General features: G+C 38.4%; 1 protein-coding gene and 1 pseudogene across 3 annotated transcripts in view; one reads left to right on the top strand and one right to left on the bottom strand.

The window, feature by feature from the left end:
* The window catches only part of OSTM1 (osteoclastogenesis associated transmembrane protein 1), a 42,900-nt gene that overhangs the window by 9,712 nt on the left and 13,210 nt on the right, over window positions 1–19,978 (top strand). For both annotated transcript variants that reach the window (XM_086317456.1, XM_086317457.1), the window contains exons 3-4: window positions 11,283–11,380; window positions 18,171–18,335. In XM_086317456.1, the coding sequence (XP_086173582.1) occupies window positions 11,283–11,380; window positions 18,171–18,335 (263 nt within the window). The remainder of the gene's footprint in view (window positions 1–11,282; window positions 11,381–18,170; window positions 18,336–19,978) is intronic.
* Window positions 7,102–7,887, bottom strand: LOC147365879 (small ribosomal subunit protein eS19 pseudogene; annotated as a pseudogene). The gene has a single exon (XR_015132964.1). The product of XR_015132964.1 is annotated as a small ribosomal subunit protein eS19 pseudogene (transcript).

A 19,978-nucleotide genomic window follows, 5' to 3' on the forward strand; every position in this document is an offset into this window, starting at 1 on the left:
TCCAATGAATATTCAGAGTTGATTTCCTTTAAGATTAACTGGTTTGATCTCCTTGCTGTCCAAGACACTCACAAGAGTCTTCTCCAGCACCACAGTTCAAAAGTATCAATTTTTTGGCACTCAGCCTTCTTTCTGGTCCAGCTCTCACATTTGTACGTGAGTACTAGAAAAACCAATGCTTTGACTATACGGACCTTTGTCGGCAGTGATGTCTCTGCTTTTTAATAATGCTGTCTAGGTTTGTCATAGCTCTCGTTCCAAGGAGCAAGTGTCTTTTAATCTCATGGCTGCAGCCACTGTCCGTAATGATTTTGGAGCCCAGGAAAATAAAATCTGTTACTGTTTCCACTTTTTCCCTATTTGTTATGAAGTGATAGGACTGGATGCCATGATCTTAGTTTTTTGAATGTTGAGTTTTAAGCCAACTTTTTCACTCTTTTCTTTCACCTTCATCAAGAGACTCTTTAGTTCCTTTTCACTTTCTGCAATTAAAGTGGTATCATCTGCATATCTAAGATTGCTAATATTTCTCCCAGACATCTTGATTCCAGCTTGTGAGTCATCCCAGCATTTTGCATGATGTACTCTGCATACAAGTTAAATAAGCAGTGTAACAATATATAGCCTTGATGCACTCCTTTCCCAATTTTGAAGCCATCCATTGTTCCATGTCCATTTCTAACTGTTGCTTCTTGTCCTGCATACAGGCTTCTCAGGAGACAGGTAAGGTGGTCTAATATTCCCATTTCTTTAAGAATTTGACCTGATGTTACTTTATATATGTGAGAGGTAAAGCATCTTTTCTTTAAAAGGTATTTTGTAATGAATTTACCAATTGAAAGAAGCTTTCTTCTCTAGTTATTTTCTAAAAAAGGAAAAAAACATTTTGCTGCATACTTACTCAGTATGGCAGGTATAAAACTCTTTAGAATAAATTCTTAGGGTGCTTTGTTTGCCTTTGTTTTTCTATGAGGCATCCTATCTTGAAAATATTCCTTGATTGGACTTCTGAAGAAAAAATGAAATGTTTACTCCCTAATTAAAATTAATTTGCCCAAAATGTATGGCCAAGCAGGGTGCAGAGAAGTATGACATCTTTTGGAGAATTATATAGCTAGGTGGGCAGAAAAGAAAGAAAGACTTAATTTTCATTCTACTTACATTTGTATCCTTTGGATTATATACCATGTGCATTTAATACCTAGTCAAAAATACATAAAATTTAAAAAAACTTGACAAATGGTCCAAATCTGCTGTGATTATTTGTATGTTAGATGTAATTAGAAAGATTGGCTATTTTCTTTTCCCAGATTATGCATCCATAAAAATTGTCTTCCATTCATTGTTTCACATTTTAAAATGTATCACAGTTTATATTCTGTATTTTATATGGAAATAAAATAGTTTTATAAATTTGTACTCCTCAGCAGTTCTCCCTTGGGCATTCATTCTAAAATAATTATCTTACCTAGAAATGAATAATCTATACCAAATTACCTGGAAACACTTCTAATTATGTTCTCTGAAATCTGCTCAATAAAGATATTATGAACATTTTCTGAAAATTTTAAAGAATTGTTCAAAAAACTTTGAATTTTCACCAAAATTTAACAAGACATTGTTACTTGAGCAACATAGTGTTTTCTTACAAAGTAGTGAGAAAAGAAATTTGAAGAAAGGGAAAAATGAGCTAAAGAAGGTGAGTAATAAGTCAGCAGTTAAATAATATTTCTCAATTTCATAACACTTGGCTCATTTGAACTTCACAATAAGCCCTGTGAAGTAGAATGAAGGCTCAGAAAGTGTAAAGGAATTACAGATCAAGAGTGTGGAACTAAAATCAAAAGGCTTTAAGAAAAGACTGTATTCATGAGTTAAGGCCTAATTTTGTTTTTTAAGTTCTATTTGATAAATTAATTGCACAGTCTCCATTTTAAGAAATATAGATACATTTTAGCCCTACAAAGTTTAATGTTTATGCTATGTACATGTTTGATATTATAGAAAACCTAGTCTTTTACTAAAAATAGAAATGTAAAATATTCTTTTTTTTCTATCATGCTACATAAAATTAAAAGTAGATAATGCGAAAAAAATGTCTTTAGTAAAGCCGCACATTTTCTAATGTTAATCCTCAGCAATGATCAGGAATCCGGCATCGGGTTCTGAGACAATCACATCTTTAGCAACCAGGTCTATTAAACCACTGATTTCGTGAGATCCTCACTCTATTTTCTTTATAAATGATGCTATAGGCTTCTCTGTGTTTGTGTGTGTGTGTGCGTGTGTATGTGTGTGCGCGCGCACACGCGCATACTAAGTCACTCAGTCATATCTGACTCTTTGTGACCCCATGGACAATAGCCCACCAGGCTCCTCTCTCTGTCCATGGGATTCTCCAGGCAAGAATACCGGATCAGGGTGCCATTCCCTTCTCCAGGCGATCTTGTGGACTTAGGGATCAAATCTGTGTTTCTTGTGTCTCCTGTATTGGCAGGCAGATTCTTACCACTAGTGCCACCTGGGAAGCCCCAGGCTTCTGTTTACCTTGTACTTAGCAATCTGTTTGTTACCTATTCAGTCATTGTTTGTTTTAAATATTTGGCCTTTATGCTATGCTATGCTAAGTCACTTCAGCCATGTCCGACTCTGTGTGACCCCATAGACGGCAGCCTACCAGGCTCCCCTGTCCCTGGGATTCTCCAGGCAAGAACACTGGAGGGGGTTGCCATTTCCTTCTCCAATGCATGAAAGTGAAAAGTGAAAGTGAAGTTGCTCAGTCGTGTCCAACTCTTAGCGACCCCATGGACTGCAGCCCACCAGGCTCCTCCGTCCATGGGATTTTCCAGACAAGAGTACTGGAGTGGGGTGCCATTGCCTTCTCCGATTTGGCCTTTAGAAACAGGTAAAAGAATGAATACAAAGAATATTTACTCTTTTAATAAAATGGAAGAAAGCAATCATGTCACACTATAATTTTAAATGAATTTGTGTCTGATCAGACAGAAGTTTGCCTAGGATGTTGTCATTTTGTACTGTAGGAGACCAAATGTGCTATCCCAAAATATGCCTCTTTGGCGTGAGGGTTATTTCAAGCTCATTATTTTGAGAAACAGTAGACACTGTTTCTCAGGAGAAGCTCTGAAAACAGAGTAGAAATAACCATTTTGTTTAGAAATTTATATTTATAAAGGAAATCTCTGTTTATAAGAGTGTCTCCGTCTCTACACCAGGAAGAAAATGATGACTTTAAATCACAAGAAAATCTTGTAAATGGAGAAAGCAGGGACATAAACCTGCATAACCTTGTACTTGCTTATGTTACTTTTCCTAGTCACTTCACCACTGACCTCCTCTACACCCATCTTTCTTTGTTTTTACCTGAATATTATATTCAAGCCTAAATTCTAAACTACCTCTTTGAGTTACTCAATTTCCTTTTGTATCTTCCATGTATATGTGACATATACAAGTTAACAAACTTCTGTTAGTTTTTCTCCTACTGATCTGACTTTTGTCACAGGGGTCCCAGCTGAGAACTTAGAAGGGTAGAGGGAAAATTACTTTTCCTCCCCTATAGTATATACATAAAAACTGCAATATAAATATTCAAAAATATAGATTATTTGCCTTTTTATTTAAACACAAAACACTGGTCAGTTTTCTCAGAGTTTGTATAAAATTGTTAAATACAAGCCATGATCCCTTTTATCTCAGTTAACTTTATGTGGTGATCTAGTTATTAAATTTACAAATATAGAGCTGATAAGGGATGCCAGCAATAGAGACCTTTCAGTTCAGTTCAGTTCAGTTCAGTTACTCAGTCGTGTCCAACTCTTCACGACCCCATGAATCGCAGCACACCAGGCCTCCCTGTCCATCACCAACTCCTGGAGTTGACTCAGACTCACGTCCATCGAGTCAGTGATGCCATCTAGCCATCTCATCCTCTGTCGTCCCCTTCTCCTCCTGCCCCCAATCCCTCCCAGCATCAGAGTCTTTTCCAATGAGTCAACTCTTCGCATGAGGTGGCCAAAGTACTGGAGTTTCAGCTTTAGCATCATTCCTTCCAAAGAAATCCCAGGGCTGATCTCCTTCAGAATGGACTGGTTGGATCTCCTTGCAGTCCAAGGGATTCTCAAGAGTCTTCTCCAACACCACAGTTCAAAAGCATCAACCTTTAGTGGTAACTAATCTGGAGTCTATTCCATCTGGCATCTAAAAGATAAAATGGGAAGGAAAAAAATTACAAAGGAAGAACAAAACTTACTGATGTGTTTTTCAAACTTGCTTTTAACTGAAACTTAAACCAATATGTGATCCATTTTGTAGGCATGTATCTTCTGATATAAAATGACTATTCCTTTTTCATCTTCTATGCTAAGAAAATGTAAAACTATAATTACATAGTTTAAAACCTTTTAAAGTTAATTTAAGGGGGTGTTAGGGTTTTTAAAAATAACTATTAAAAATATAAACATTTAAAAGTGTAAAAGCTAAAATATTGTTTAAAAAATCACCTTTCCTTCTATTAGACCTAGCTGTGGGTTAGTACCTAGTCTTTGCCATTATTACTTGATGAAAGGAAGGCTAGAAACTCAATAAAAGAGAGTGCCATTCTAAAACAACATTGTTAATCTACCATTGTTGTTGTTGTTCAGTCATTAAGTCATGTCCGTCTCTTTGCGACCCCATGAACCCCAAAGCAGCATGCTTTGCTTCCCTGTCCTTCACTGTCTCCCAGAGTTTGCTCAAACTCATGTCTGTTGAGTCAGTGACGCTATCTAACCATCTCTATTCTCCAATATAAAATAAAAAAATTTTTAAAAGAGTGCCGTGCATTACCACTACCGTCTATTTTATATTTAGAATTTCTGTGTCTTTGAATGATATTGGTCTTTGTTAGAAATGAGTTTTGGGAAATTAAAATTCAAAAGAAATGTTAATACAACTCTTCCAATTCACATTACAAATAACATGAAAATTAATTTTTGTAGAGAGTGACTGCTAAGAGGTAAAGAAAATATATCAAGGATTTCTCTTCACAATTTTAAAGCTGTGTATTGTTGACATAAGGATAGCCTGGTTATTGAGATCCTTCTTAGTTATCTTATGCATATGACAATTGGATAATTAGTAGAGTGACCAGATTTGATGGGACCATAACTTGCTTTAAGGTAGTGTTTTGGTACTTTGTTTTTTATTTTTTTCTTTTTCAACTTTTTTGAGATGTAATTGACATGTAACATTGTTTACATTTAAGTTGTACAATGTGTTGATTTGATACAATTATATACAGAATGATTACCACCATAGTGTTGGATAACAAACATCTCCATCATGTCACAGGATTACCATTGTGTGTGTGTGTGTGATAAGAACACTTAAAATTTATTCTCTTAGCAGCTTTCAAGTATACAATACAGTATTGCTAACTAAATCACCATTCTGTACATTAGATCCCCAGAACTTGTCTCATCGTACAACTGGAGGTTTGCGCCCTTTGACCAACCACCCCCTTTACCCCCACCCACCACCCTTTGATAATCACCATTCCACTGTTTCTATGCTTTCAGCTTATGCAAGAATACTGGAGTGGGATGCCACTTCCTTCTCCAGGGGATCTTCTCAACCCAGGATCAAACCCCAGTCTCTGCACTGCAGGGGTCTCCCACATTGCAGACAGATTCTTTACTGCTGAGGCACCTTCAACTCTGAGCTACCAGGGAAGCCCATAGTTGACTATATATGTAGGAATTTATTTCTGGACTCGCCATTCTGTTCAATTGGTCACCTTTCCCCTGATAGGAGAAAATCTTCCCTAGTTGATGAAACTGCTGGAGAAGAGATTTATGACAATTGAGTTTCTTTTGGAAGCTCTGTCTTTAGGCAGGTAAGGGGGAATTCATAGAAAGCTTATCACTACATTGGCTGTTTTCCAGGTGCCTGCAGCTCAAAATAATCCTTATGGCAGATAAGCCTATGTTAGAAAGGCATATTCTGCCACTCTTCACTTTTTGTCTTGATTCTTTAAAAATCAATAATAAAACTTAATAGTTAACCAGGGTTCCATGCCTGGTCCAGGAAGATGCCACATGCCTCGGAGCAACTAAGCCTGAGCACCGCAACTCCTGAAGCCTGCGTGCCCTAGAGGCCATGCTGCAAAATGAAGACTGAGCAGAGCCAAAAATAAATAAATTAATCTTAAAAAAAAAAAGTGAACAAGAAAGTCAATTAATTGGAACCCATCTGTCCCATATTTTAGCCAAATGGTAGCATACTAAGCATTAGACACACATTTATGTCTTATAACTTTAGATATCCTATGTTCATACTTACTAAGCTTAATTATGTTGTTTAGGTAAAAAGTTGCCATACTTTAATGCTATATTTTCTGAAGCTTACCCTATTTTTCAGAAATTGGTGATTGTCCCTGTTTTTCTCTATAAAACTAGTTATGAAAAACAGCAGAGATTCTTATACAAACTCCTAACAGATGTCAAATTCTTTTATCTAAAGATGGATACATAATTCCTGTTATGATATTTAGTAGGTTTCTATGTAAGGTCTTAACTTGAACCCTTAACACCTTTAAGAATGCCTCTTGAGCTGATGCCTGAGCCCTTACTGAGCTAGAAACTGTGCTAATCTGTCCTTGATGAGGCTTCATTGGTTATCTGAGATGAGGAAAATTCATAATGACCATTTCACTTATAGTGCTTATAGGAAGCTTTATTATTACTAATATTTCTTATTAATTTCTAAACTATATAGCTTCTCACTGCTTGTAACCATATGTTCCCAATTCTTACAAAAGGATAAAAGGAATTTCACTGGAGTTCCTTTGTTTTAGATCAGAAAGTCAGAGCTCTTTAATAATGAAGACATTTTTAATCTCATTATGTAAGTAAATTCCTTTGTGCTTTATAATATCACTAATGATCACTGAAAGATTTTTGATAGTGCTGCATTAATGCAGTACTTAATAAGATGACCGGTCTATATTAGCTTTTAGTTTAATTTTCAAATTATTTCAAATGAAAAGGAATGGCTGTTAGTAAAATAAGAGGAATTAAGTTCTTTGTTGTTCAGAGAAGCTTCTTTTTTTTAAATTATTTTTTCTTTTGTTTTTATTTTTCATTATTCTATAAATTACCTTTTTATAAAGAAATTACTTCAGTTACATATTTTGTATAGAAGAAATTGCCATTGCTCTCTCTTTTATACGGCAATACAGGGGTATACACCCACCCCCTGTGCCATGACATGGCTCATTATATACAGATGTATAATTGTTGTAGGTGAAATTTTATTCCCTCTACCTCCCTACAAAATGTCAACTACAAAACCTGTAAACCACTTCAATCTTTTTTTTTTTTTTTTTTTACGAACGAGGCAATTTATTAACCCAGCATCATTTGTTCTAATGCTTCTTGTTGGCAGCTGCCACCTGTCCAGCGATTCTGTCCAGATCTCTCTGTCCCTGAGGCGTCAGTTTGCGGCCCCCATCTTGGTCCTTTTCCACCATTTTCAGCCCCTCCAGGGCTTGGAGGACCCGCCGGGCCACGCTCTTGGAGCCTCTGCTGAAGTGGCTGGGCATGACGCTGTTCCTCTGGCGCCCCCCATAGATCTTGGTCATGGAGCCAACCCCAGCGCCACCCCGGAGGTACAGGTGCCGTGCCGTGGAAGCAGCTCGTGTGTAGAACCAGTTCTCATCATAGGGAGCAAGTTCTTTATGCTTGGCCAGCTTGACGGTGTCCACCCATTCAGGGACTTTCAGCTTCCCGGACTTTTTGAGGAAGGCTGCCAGAGCTCTGACGAACTCCTGCTGGTTGACATCTTTTACAGTAACTCCAGGCATCGTGCGGCCTCCGCGCTGCCAGCCAGGGGAAAGGCCACTTCAATCTTATTAGCCCATATACTAATATTATGCACGTTTGTAACTGTTTTTATTTACATATACTCTACCTCATGTGTAAAAAGATTCAAGGCTACTTTGTGATGATATTAAACCAAGATTAAGAGAGGCTTATGTTGTTATTTTTTTTAAAGAATTTAGTGTATAAACTTTTTGAAAGCCAATAGAATAACATTTTTAAATAGTAAAGAAAAAATGGTATAATTGAGATAAACTTAATTAAGAACCTGACAAGTAATTTTATATTTTAATAACTTACTAACTTGATGTATGATCCTCAGTATATCATCTTATTTCTCTGGCTGTTTCCTAATTTGTGAAGTGATCCTCAGATTTTCAAATGATAAGGTGAACGATCAGAACAGGACTTACATGTTTGAGAAGATAAAGCTGCAGAGAATGTAGAGTGCATCAGCAGGGCCCCAGGTACAGACCAGGTCCTACACTATTGGCCTATGTGAGCAGGTGAATGGAGCGGGATTCCAACTCAGCTTCTGGAGGCAGAAGCACTCTTGTAAACTACCCAAAGGCAATGTCTTTTTCCAGCTTGCATAAAGGAGTCTTAATGTACTAGTTGCCCTGTTCACCAGTTTTAGGCTTCGTCTCAGTTGCCAGCACTGAGCAGTTGATAGCAACTACCTGAATCCCTGCATGGTGTAAAATCTATGGGGAAATCTATGGGTGGTGGATGGAGGAGTGGAGGTGTGTATTTATTAATTACCCATATTAAACTTTAATTTTTTAGAGGGTAGATGTGAATATTTTGTGTTTGTGGTATTTGAAAGTGCAGGCTTAGGAATCAGACTGAGTAACAATTCCTGGTTTTTACTTATCGGTCGTGACCTTGACAACTTCCTTAATTCCTGTCAGCCTCTGTTCCTTATTTAAAAAGTGTTCCTTATATTAAAAAGTTCTTGCCTCATGGCTTCCCTGGTGGCTCAATGATAAAGAATCCACCTGAAATGCAGGAGACTGCCTGCAACGATGTGAGTTTGATCCCTGGCTTGGGAACATTCCCTGAAAAAGGAAATGGCAACCCACTGCGGTATTCTCGCCTGAGAAATCCCATGGACAGAGGAGCCTGGCAGGCTATAGTCTATGGAGTTGAAAGATTTGGACATGACTTGGCAACCAAACCACCACCACCACCTTTCCTTATAAGATTGTTGTAAGAATTGAGTGAATGTGTTTAAAGTACAGGCATGGCACTTGGAACATAGCAACTACTCAGTTAATGTTAGCTTTCATTGTAGTGATTGTTGTTTGTAATAGTGAATACATTGCATAGTGTGTCTTATCCTAATGTTTGCTCAAGGGGAGGGAAAAAAATTTTTTTTCCTTCACCCATTTTTGGTTCTTTGATTGGAACTCTTTAATTAGACTGGCCAAAGATGGAGTAACAAGAAAAAGCAAGCAGAAGCTTATTAACATGTGCATTGCACATGCACATGTGGGAGCACCCAATGATGAGGAACTCAAAGAAATGGTTAGAATTTGGGTTTATATAACATCTTAGGCTAATCAGAGGAAAGGGATTTTGGCCTTCTGGATGTAGGAGGCAAGTTATGGGGAAGTGACCAGTAAAGTATGGTAAACAGGATTGCTTAGTAAGATTTGTTATGTAGATTTAAGTTAGAGCCTTCTCCATTGGGAAGAGTTAGTTGTTATGAGTTCTCCTTTCTCTGGAGAGGAAGACATCTTTACAAATGGAAATTTCCTTTACAAGTGTAAATTTTATTTACAAAATAAAAACTTGAACCCTGTTTTTAGTTTTTCCTGAATCTATTGGTTCTGAAAGTCCTTTAGCTCAGAATAATCCATATCCCAAAAAGGCATATTTTGAGTTGGCATATTCTGGTACTCTTCACTACTTATTCAATCTGTCTCTTATCCATTGATTTCTTTTTGTTTGCATTACCTCTTTTCTCCTGGATAGTTGCAACAGCCTTCTATCTGCTCCCAGTTGAAAGATAGTAATAGATGGCCCTGAGTGGGTATAATGTACAACTGTCAGTTGAACTGAAGAGGAACAAGAGTATGGTTGAGTACTAGAGAATAGAAAATATTTTAATATCTCTTGTGGAATAATTGGCAGGGCATCTACAAGGATTGTTTTGTGAATCTGACATTAGTTTGAATTGAGTCCCCTCATTATAACTTAAGAATTTTCTGTAGTAGCGTTCTATAACTACAGTTGGGAATAGCGAAAAGTTGTGTGCGTGCTCAGTCACTCAGTTGTGTCTGACTCTTTGTGACCCCATGGACTGTAGCCCACTGGCTCCTCTGTCCATGGAATTTTCCAGGGAAGAATACTGCGGTGGGTTGTCATTTCCTACTCTGGGGTATCTTCCCAACCCAGGCTTCTGTATTGGCAGGCAGATTCTTTACCACTGCGCCACCTGGGAAGATAATGAAGGCTTAAAATATTAATATTTGTGGTTACGTGGAACGTAAAGAGGACAAGGATTCTAGGAGCGTGAGATTGAAATGGCTGACCGTGAGTTTTAGGATGTGATGTCAGGCACTTGAACCTAGATCCCAGAGAGTAATCTGAGGGAGTACAGGGAGAGGATAAGGAATAAGAGCACAAACTGAGGATAAGGAATAGGTTCATCCAAGGAGGGGCAATAGATAGATACATTGTGCTATGTTCATGCATATAAAATAATTCAAAGGATTTAATTTGAGCTAATACTAAGTGAGAGTAGCAAGTTGCAGAGGAATATCACTTATGTGAGATTTTTAGAAAGATATGAAACAATTGTATGTATTTCCAGATGTTACTTGTAAGTCCCTGTATGAGTATTTTATGCAAAATTATCACCAGCTTGTTTCTCTGGTCTCCCAACTCACAATAGATTAGAAAGAGCAGATTTTTTAAAATTACCCTCTTTGATGCAATAACTGACCTACTATTGGAGATGGAAGAGACCCAGAACTACTAAATTTAACACAGAAAAGGATCAAAAAGCATATACATTTAGCTGAAATCAATGCAGATAAATGGTCTTATGCCTGAAATACTCCTATTAAGGCAGCGTTTGATAACTGATATTCATGATTAAGACTTTGCACTGTCAAAAAATCAGTTTCAATTTTATTTGATATATTGTTTTTACAAAGAGAGGAGAGTATGTGATTAAGATTTTCATGAAAATGGTTATGATGTTACCAAAATATTTCGGAAACTGAAAGGGGTTAAGTTTCATGTATTTGGAAAATTCTCTTAACGTGTAAAGAAACTTCATGCTTATTTGAACAGAGGTTTACAATAGTGCAAAACGGAAGGTAACAGCTTAAGAGATAAATGACTATATAATTATTGCTTGAGTTATATCAATATGCTTTTTTGGTTTCTTGACAGATTGTTTAACGAACAAAAGTGAAGAATTATCAAATAGCACAGTATACTTCCTCAACCAATTTAATCACACCTTGACCTGCTTTGAGAATAACCTTCAGGTATTTTTATATATGATACTTGAAATTAAAATGCTGTTTTGTCCAAATGAGTAATAAATAATTCCGGTTTTTATAGCACTGCTTGTTGATATTCATATACACATAGAGTGTAGAGGTAGACCTGGATTTCTACTAAATCTATTACTAGCTCTTGGGCAAATCAACAAAACTTCAGTTTTTTAATTTGTAAGGTGGGAATAGTAAGACCTACCCTGACTACCTACCTTCCACTATTTTGTAGTCAGGATCCAATGAGTTAATGAGTATGAACATATTAACTGAAGCATGTGATTGTTTAATTGAAACACAATGTTGTTCTGTCTGACAGTAATTTACTTTGACTTTGTTTATGCAATAATGTATTTTGCAGTTCAGTATGATTGTCTATAAGAAGCTTATTCTCTGCCTCAGTGTTTGCTTAAATATATTTTACCTACTTTAAAAGACTCTGTTTAGTAACATAACTTTGAGTTTTGAATTATAATATAAAAGGTAGCCTTTAAGAAACCAAGTTATTGGGTTTTGTTTTCTCCACCTCTGACCTTTGAATGTTAGTATTAGAGCTTTCCTGGTGGTGGTGAAGGGTGAAACTGGAGTTCTGGTAAAGTCCTAGTTTTGAAACTTGCTTTTAATCAAGTAAGTAATCCACAAAAATAGTTATAAACATGTTTAAGATATAGGTATGTATGATTTTCTCTTTAATAAATGTGATAACAGAATTATGGATTTCCCTGAGTATAGTAAAAAACATTTATTAGATGAACATATAGTAGATAAATATTTCCCAAAATATGTTCTGCAAGCATTTAATAGATAGTCCATAAAAAAAGGTTTAGTGTTAATAAAGGTGAGAAATGCTTTACTACAGGACTGCAGAACTTCAGTGGACAAATGTACATTATGTAAAACTTCAAATAGTAATTACTGTACACAGCATTTACCAAACCTATCTGGGAGCTCTTTGGTTTTAGAAACCAAACAACACTAGTTCTGATACATATACTTGAGGGAAGCTAGCATTTTTCCTGGGATGTTGGTTGCAAATATTTTTATCCTGGTTTGTTGTTTGTCTTTTTATCATGCTTCTCTCTTTGTTGTGAAGAATTTAAATTTTCATGTCATTTTTTTTTTTTTGCTAAGTCACTTCAGTCGTGTCCAACTCTGTGTGACCCCATAGACGGCAGCCTACCAGGCTTCCCCATCCCTGGGATTCTCCAGGCAAGAACACTAGAGTGGGTTGCCATTTCCTGCTCCAATGCATGAAAGTGAAAAGTGAAAGTGAAGTCGCTCAGTCGTGTCTGACTCTAGCGACCCCATGGACTGCAGCCTACCAGGCTCCTCCGTCCATGGGACTTTCTAGGCGAAAGTACTGGAGTGGGGTGCCATTGCCTTCTCCGTTCATGTCATTAGATTTATCAAAATTAATGAGTTAAGGATTTTGCGTCACACTAGAAGGCCTTTTCCCACTTTGAGGTTATTTAAAAATTTTCTCCTATGATTTCTTCTAGGACCTTCAGGATTTTGTTTTATATATTTAAGCGTCATTTATCTATTTGAAATTTATTTTGGTGTAAGATGTGAGGCTTAGAGGCTTCCCTGGTGGCTCAAAGGTAGAGAATCCACCTGCCAACGCAGGAGATGAGGGTTCGATCCCTGGATCGGGAAGATGCCCTGGAGAAGGAAATGGCAACCCACTTCAGTATTCTTGCCTAGGAAATTCCATGGACAGAGGAGCCTAGTGGGCTACATCCATGAGGTCATACAGAGCTGGACACAACTTAGTGATTGAGCACACACACATGTGAGCCTTAGCTCCAACTTTTTATTCTGATGGCTTCTTGACTGTCAAAACAGGATTTACTAAATAAATCCGAGAAATGAATTTTAGAACCAGGTTTTAAAAAATCAATCATTTTGATATTTTATTATAATTGCATTACATTTTAGATTTATCATTTGGGAAAAATTGACATGATATTGAGCTCTTCTATCTAGGAGTACAGTATATTCACTATTTTTTTATTGAAATAAAATAGGCAATACCGAATTTACCACATTACAGTTTTTAAGTGTAAAGTTAATTGGCATTAAAGTACACTCACATTGTTGTACAACTCCACCACCATCCATCTCAAGAATGTTTCATCTTCTCAAACTGAAACTCAGTACATATTAAGCAATAACTCCCCATCTCCTCCTTCTCTAGCCCCTGGCAGCCACCACTATTCTTTATTTTTTAATGTTCTCTAGCACAGTTTTATTTATTTATTTAAATTTCATATAGGCCTTATAATGGTTCTTTATTTCAAGGTTGTTTTTAAGAAATACTTACTTGGCTGTGGCGTGTCTTAGTTGTGTCATGCCGATCTTTGGTTGTGGCACACGGACTCTCTAGTTGTGGCGTACAAGCTCCAGAGCACGCAGACTCAGTGGTTATGGTGCACAGGCTTAGTTGTTCTGTGGCATGTGGCATCCTGGTTCCCTGATCAGGGGTCAAACCCACATCCCCAGCATTGCAAGGCAGACTCCCAACCACTGGACCACTGGAAAAGTCCCTATTTCAAGGTATTATTACATAGTGTTTGGTGCCTTTGGGAGTTGTATCTTTTCTTCCCCCACTACAGATTTTAACTGGCTATTTTAAAATGTTTTATTTTGGAATGATTTTAGATTTTTATAAAAGTTACAAAGGTAATACAGAGAATTCCTGTATACCTTGACCCAGTTTCTTCTCATGTTCACCTTATATTACCATAGTACATTAGTCATAAATAAGAAATGAACATTGGTACATAACTCTTAACTAAATGCCAGACTTCATTCTGATTTCACCAGTTTTCCTACTAATATCCTTTTTCTGTGTCAGGATTCATTCCAGGATAATGCATTGCATTTAGTAATTGGTTACTCCTTAAAATTTCTATTATATATGTAGCTACATTTCCTTTCTTACTTTAAATGCTGTACTTATGAGACCTTTTTTCCCTTGAATTTTATTTAGGCTTGTTGAAGGTATGTTTGTATTTGTCTTTTTGAAAATCCACAATTGTCTTTATCAGTTTCTATTTTATTTTTCTTAATGTGTTAATTTATGCTTTTGCACTGATTATCCTCCTATATTCCTTTGGTTTTGTCATTTTTCTTGTTCCTTGAATTGAATGGTTGATTGGTTTATTTATTATCGGGAAGAGGTATGAGCTGGAGCTGTAGATTTAAGTCATCAGGTACAGATAGTATCAAGCCTGGAGACTTGGATGTGAGTGTAGGTAGAAGTGATAAAGAGGCCTGAGTTCTGGGCAATGCTAGTGTTTTATAGGATGTGTGGGGGAGGGCAACGCCAGTGTTATATGGGTGTGTCTTTGCGTGTGCGTGTGCGTGTGTGTGTGTGTGTGTTACAGAAGGGAGGGGAACTAGCTAAAGAGATAGGTGGTAGCAGTGAAATTGATGGTATTGGCTGTGGCAGTGGCTTCTGGCTCAACGATGAGGCAGGGATGTGGGTTTAAGTTCCAGACCAAATCCATCTTATGTCAGTATGTATTTACAGGTAGCTTTTCTGGAGGCTGGACTGTCTTGGTGGGTGTGGAGACTGCTTTTTGTGGATGGCCTTGCAGGCAGGGTGGAGCTATTTTGCCAGCCCCTCGCATCTCTAGAGGACAGTGGGTGGTTGCAGGGGCTAGAGGGTCACAAGAGACTGTGTTGCCAGCTAGTTTCCCTGGGAATGGTGTGATAGCTGTCGTAGAGCCTTCCCATGAGATGTGCGTGGCATGCCTTTGTAATTTGCAGTGCTCTTCAGGGGCCTGGGTTTATGGTCTGTTCTTGAGTCTCTTCAGAAAAGAAATCAGGAGACAGGCACATGCTGATGTCATCATCTTCCGAGAATCCTACTTCCTCATTTGTTTCAGACATCACAGGGCTTTTTTATTGTTTGACTATGCCACCATTTGGGTTGGGAAGATCCCCTGAAAGAGGGCATGCAACCCACTCCAGTATTCTTGGCTGGAGAATCCCATGGACGGAGAAGCCTGGCAGACAACAGTCCATGGGGTCACAAAGAATTAGACATGACTGAGCGACTAAACACAGCAGCACACACATGCCACCAATTAGTCAGTCAGTCTTTATATTGATGGAGATTTTTGTTTGGTTCAGTATTTTACTGTTACAAACAAGGACAGTCCTTTTGGGGTATCAGTTCAGTTCAGTTCAGTCATTCAGTCGTGTCTGACTCTTTGTGACCCCATGGACTGCAGCATACCAGGCTTCCCTGTCCATCACCAGCTCCTGGAGTTTGCTCAGACTCATGTCCATTGAGACAGTGATGCCATCCAACCATCTCATCCTCTGTTGTCCCCTTCTCCTCCTGCCCTCAGTCTTTCCCAGCATCAGGTCTTTTCCAATGAATTGCTTCTTCCCATCAGGTGGCTAGAGTATTGGAGTTTCAGCTTCAGCATCAGCCCTTCCAATGAATATTCAGGACTGATTTCCTTTAGGATGGACTGGTTGGATCTCCTTGCAGTCCAAGGGACTCTCAAGAGTCTTCTCCAACACCACAGTTCAAAAGCATTAATTCTTTGGTGCTCAGCTTTCTTTATAGGCCAACTGTCACATCCATACATGACTACTGGAAAAAACATAGCTTTGATCAGACAGACCTTTGTCAGCAAAATAATGTCTCTGCTTTTTAATATGCTGTCTAGGTTTGTCATAGCTTTCCTTCCAAGGAGTAAGCGTCTTTTAATTTCATGGCTGCAGTCCCTATCTGCAGTGATTTTGGAGCCCCCAAAAATAAAGTCTTGTACTGTTTCCACTGTTTCCCCATCTATTTGCCATGAAATAATGGGACTAGATGCCATGGTCTTCGTTTTTTGAATGTTGAGTTTTAAGCCAGGTTTTTCACTTTCATCAAGAGGCTCTTTAGTTCCTAGTCACTTTCTGCCATAAGGTCATCTGTGTATTGAGGTTCTTGATATTTCTCCTGGCAGTCTTGATTCCAGCTTTGTGCTTCATCCAGCCCGGCATTTCACATGATGTATTCTGCATATAGGTTAAGTAAGCAGGTGACAATATACAGCCTTGACGTACTCCTTTCCCAATTTGGAACCAGTGTGTTGTTCCATGTCCAGTTCTAACTGTTGCTTCTTGACCTGCATTCAGATTTCACCCTTGACCCCCAGACTGGCTGGAGCCAGAGGTCTCCAACTGTCTGCTCTCCTGGCCCCATGTGTTCTTCCGAGGGTTCAAGCTATCCTCTTCCCTCGCTTCTTTGGAGGACTGCCTGTCTGGTTTGTGGTCAGCTGCCTCTGCCCAGCACTCGAGCTCAGATAAACTGCAGCTCCCCTTTTGGAGTTACTCAGAGCAAAGAAAGACCCATGGACAGATGGACATGATAGCCACAAGGTCCTCAGAGGAGGGCATGCTGGCTTTGGGGTCAGTCATGGTTCTACTTGCCCTTGGCAGGGCTGGTGGTATTATCCATGTTTATCTGTCTGGTAAATTCCTAGAAGTGAAATTGCAATGTCAAAAGATATGTACATTTTAAGTTTTAATATAAATGACAAAATTATACTCCTCTATCAAGGCATTAAGCTCAATTTTTGATTGAACATATTTAGGTAAGTGTACATTTGTTCTATGAAAAACAGGCAATGGGCTATTTCTTGTGGTAGAACTGAACAGAGACTGAGTTTCTCTGTCGGATAGTGAGGGTAATGTTGTAGAGGCTCCATCAGCTTGATTTCTGTAACTTTTTTCTTTTTTCTTTCATTCCAGCAGTCAGTTAATGTTATTTCTTCAGGCTCCAAGGTAAAGAATAAATGGAATAGAAAACAAAAGTGTGAACTGTTTAGCAAACTTGTTCTTGAAATAATAAATGTTAGTACTAGAAGTGGAAAAGGTTAAGATCCACTAACATTGTGTCTTATACCCATTACCTTCATTTCAGGTTATACAGTTCATTGGTATTAGTCCCTTTTTGTTGACCAGAAAGGCCTGGATTGTAAGCCTTGGGGTAAAGAGGGTTGAGGAAGGAATGTAATTTAGGTGCCTTTTCCTTATTCATCAATAAAGTCCTCTGTCTCAATAAGGTAGACTTCAGTGTTCACGTTCAGTACAGGCAGGAGCATACTTTAGGCAATGGCACCCCACTCCAGTACTTTCGCCTAGAAAATCCCATGGAGGGAGGGGCCTGGTGGGCTGCAGCCCATGGGGTCGCTAGAGTCAGACACGACTGAGCGACTTCACTTTCACTTTTCACTTTCACGTATTGGAGAAGGAAATGGCAACCCACTCCAGTGTTCTTGCCTGGAGAATCCCGGGGACGGGGAAGCCTAGTGGGCTGTCTATGGGGTCGCACAGAGTCGGACACAACTGAAGCGATGCAGCAGCAGCAGCAGCAGCAGGATAGATAAGGGCAGATATATAAATGACAAGATAACTTAGGAAATTTTTGGTGTGTAGGTATCATTAATTTGGTGTATGAGCTAGTTTTGTTATCAGTTAACAGTGGTTAGTGCTGTCGTTCTCAAAATTCAGGGGCAACTAGAAAGTGCCAAACATTTTGCTATGTGTTATACATCAGTCTTTATTCCTTGGGACCTGTAATACAGGTAAGGGTATCCCTACTTTATAGGTGATAAAACCAAGGCTCACAGTGGTTTAGCAACCTTCCCCACATCACAGCTCGGCACTTTAATGCACTCTATTATTTCTTCTAGGAAATTTAATTAAAATTCAATGTTTAGTGTGTGTATTACAGGCGTAACGTGTATCACATGTGCCTTTGACGTTTTAGGGGAGCACACACAGTCTTCAGTTAAGAAATTATTCGGAAGTATGCAAAAACTGTCGTGAAGCATATACAACTCTGAGTAGTCTGTATGGTGAAATGCAAAAAATAAATGAACGTGAAAGCAAGGCTGAATTTGGAACACATTTATGCATTGACGTGGAGGATGCAGTAAGTACTTTGCTTGTGAAACAATATATGTTTTGCAGTGTTGAATATGCCTTCTGTTATTATTAGAATCTGCATATGCTGTCTTCAACCAGAAATAACTAGTTGCTAAGTAGTATGTTTTAGAATATCCTGATATGTAAGGCTAAAATGGAAATTAATCAGATACTTCATCAGCAAGTTGATAATTTAGTATATTTGGTACTTTTTATTAAAGTATAGTTGACTTACAATATTATATTAGTTTCAAGTATACAACATAGTGATTTAATATTTTTATTGATTATACTCCATTTATACATCTTGTTTTTTAAATTTGATGATGAGTGTCATTTTCAGAGGTATGGGTATTGTTAGATGTTTGCATTTTAGTTTCTTGTGCACTTGTTACTAATTCAGGAAGTCTCTAGGTTTTGTTATTACGTGTTTCTGAAGCCATTCCTCAATTACTTCCTATCCTCTTGCTTTATTTCTTTGTATCTATTACCATCTGAAAAAGTTTTGTTTCCTTATTTGCAGTCTTTCTCTCCTTACTAAAAAATATAAGCCTCAGGAGGACAAGGACTTCATGTCCTTTTTTGTTCACTGTTCAGTTTTCTAGGATAGCACCTGGCAAATAGCAGGCCCTTAGTAACATGTATATAGGTTGAATGCTGCTGCTGCTAAGTCACTTCAGTCGTGTCCGACTCTATGCGACCCCATAGACGGCAGCCCACCAGGCTCCCCCGTCCCTGGGATTCTCCAGGCAAAAACACTGGAGTGGGTTGCCATTTCCTTCTCCAATGCATGAAAGTGAAAAGTGAAAGTGAAGTCTCGCAGTCGTGTCCTACCCTCAGCGACCCCATGGACTGCAGCCTTCCAGGCTCCTCCATCCATGGGATTTTCCAGGCAGGAGTACTGGAGTGGGGTGCCATTGCCTTCTCCATAGGGTGAATGAATGGTCAGCAAAAACTCTTCTCCATTGAATAGCCTGCCTTTACATGGGGTACCACTAGATGGCGATCATGCCTCTTTATGGGAATGTGATACCTGATTATTGAAGTGTTAGAAGAAATTGAAAAATTATTGGCAAAAAGCAGATAATTTGTGGTCAAAATTGGTAAACCTAATGTTTGAGAATGATGAGTGTGAATTACAGCAGCTTGAGATGAACATAGTGTATCAGTAATATTTAGAATGGTAAAAAGCACTTAATATGGATGTACCGGGGATTTTTGTTTGTTACTGCTGTTCCTTGGAGAAGGCACTGGCACCCCACTCCAGTACTCCTGCCTGGCAAATCCCATGGATGGAGGAGCCTGGTGGGCTGCAGTCCATGGGGTCGCCAAGAGTCAGACACGACTGAGCGACTTCCCTTTCACTTTTCGCTTTCCTGCATTGGAGAAGGAAATGGCAAGCCACTCCAGTGTTCTTGCCTGGAGAATCCTAGGGACAGGGGAGCCTGGTGGGCTGCTGTCTATGGGGTCACACAGAGTCAGACACGACTGAAGCGACTTAGCAGCAGCAGCAGCTGTTCCTGATGTTTAGAATAGTCAATACTTGGCTTTCTAGTAGGTTCCAAGTAAATAATAAATATCTTTTAAAAAGAATATAAAAGAATTTGTATATTTTTAAAAGAATTTTTATATTCTCTTTAAAAGAATTTA

This window comes from Bos grunniens, chromosome 9 (assembly GCF_055505025.1).
Source record: "Bos grunniens cultivar Pamir isolate PY7600 chromosome 9, Bosgru_T2T1.0, whole genome shotgun sequence".
Taxonomy (NCBI): domain Eukaryota; kingdom Metazoa; phylum Chordata; class Mammalia; order Artiodactyla; family Bovidae; genus Bos; species Bos grunniens.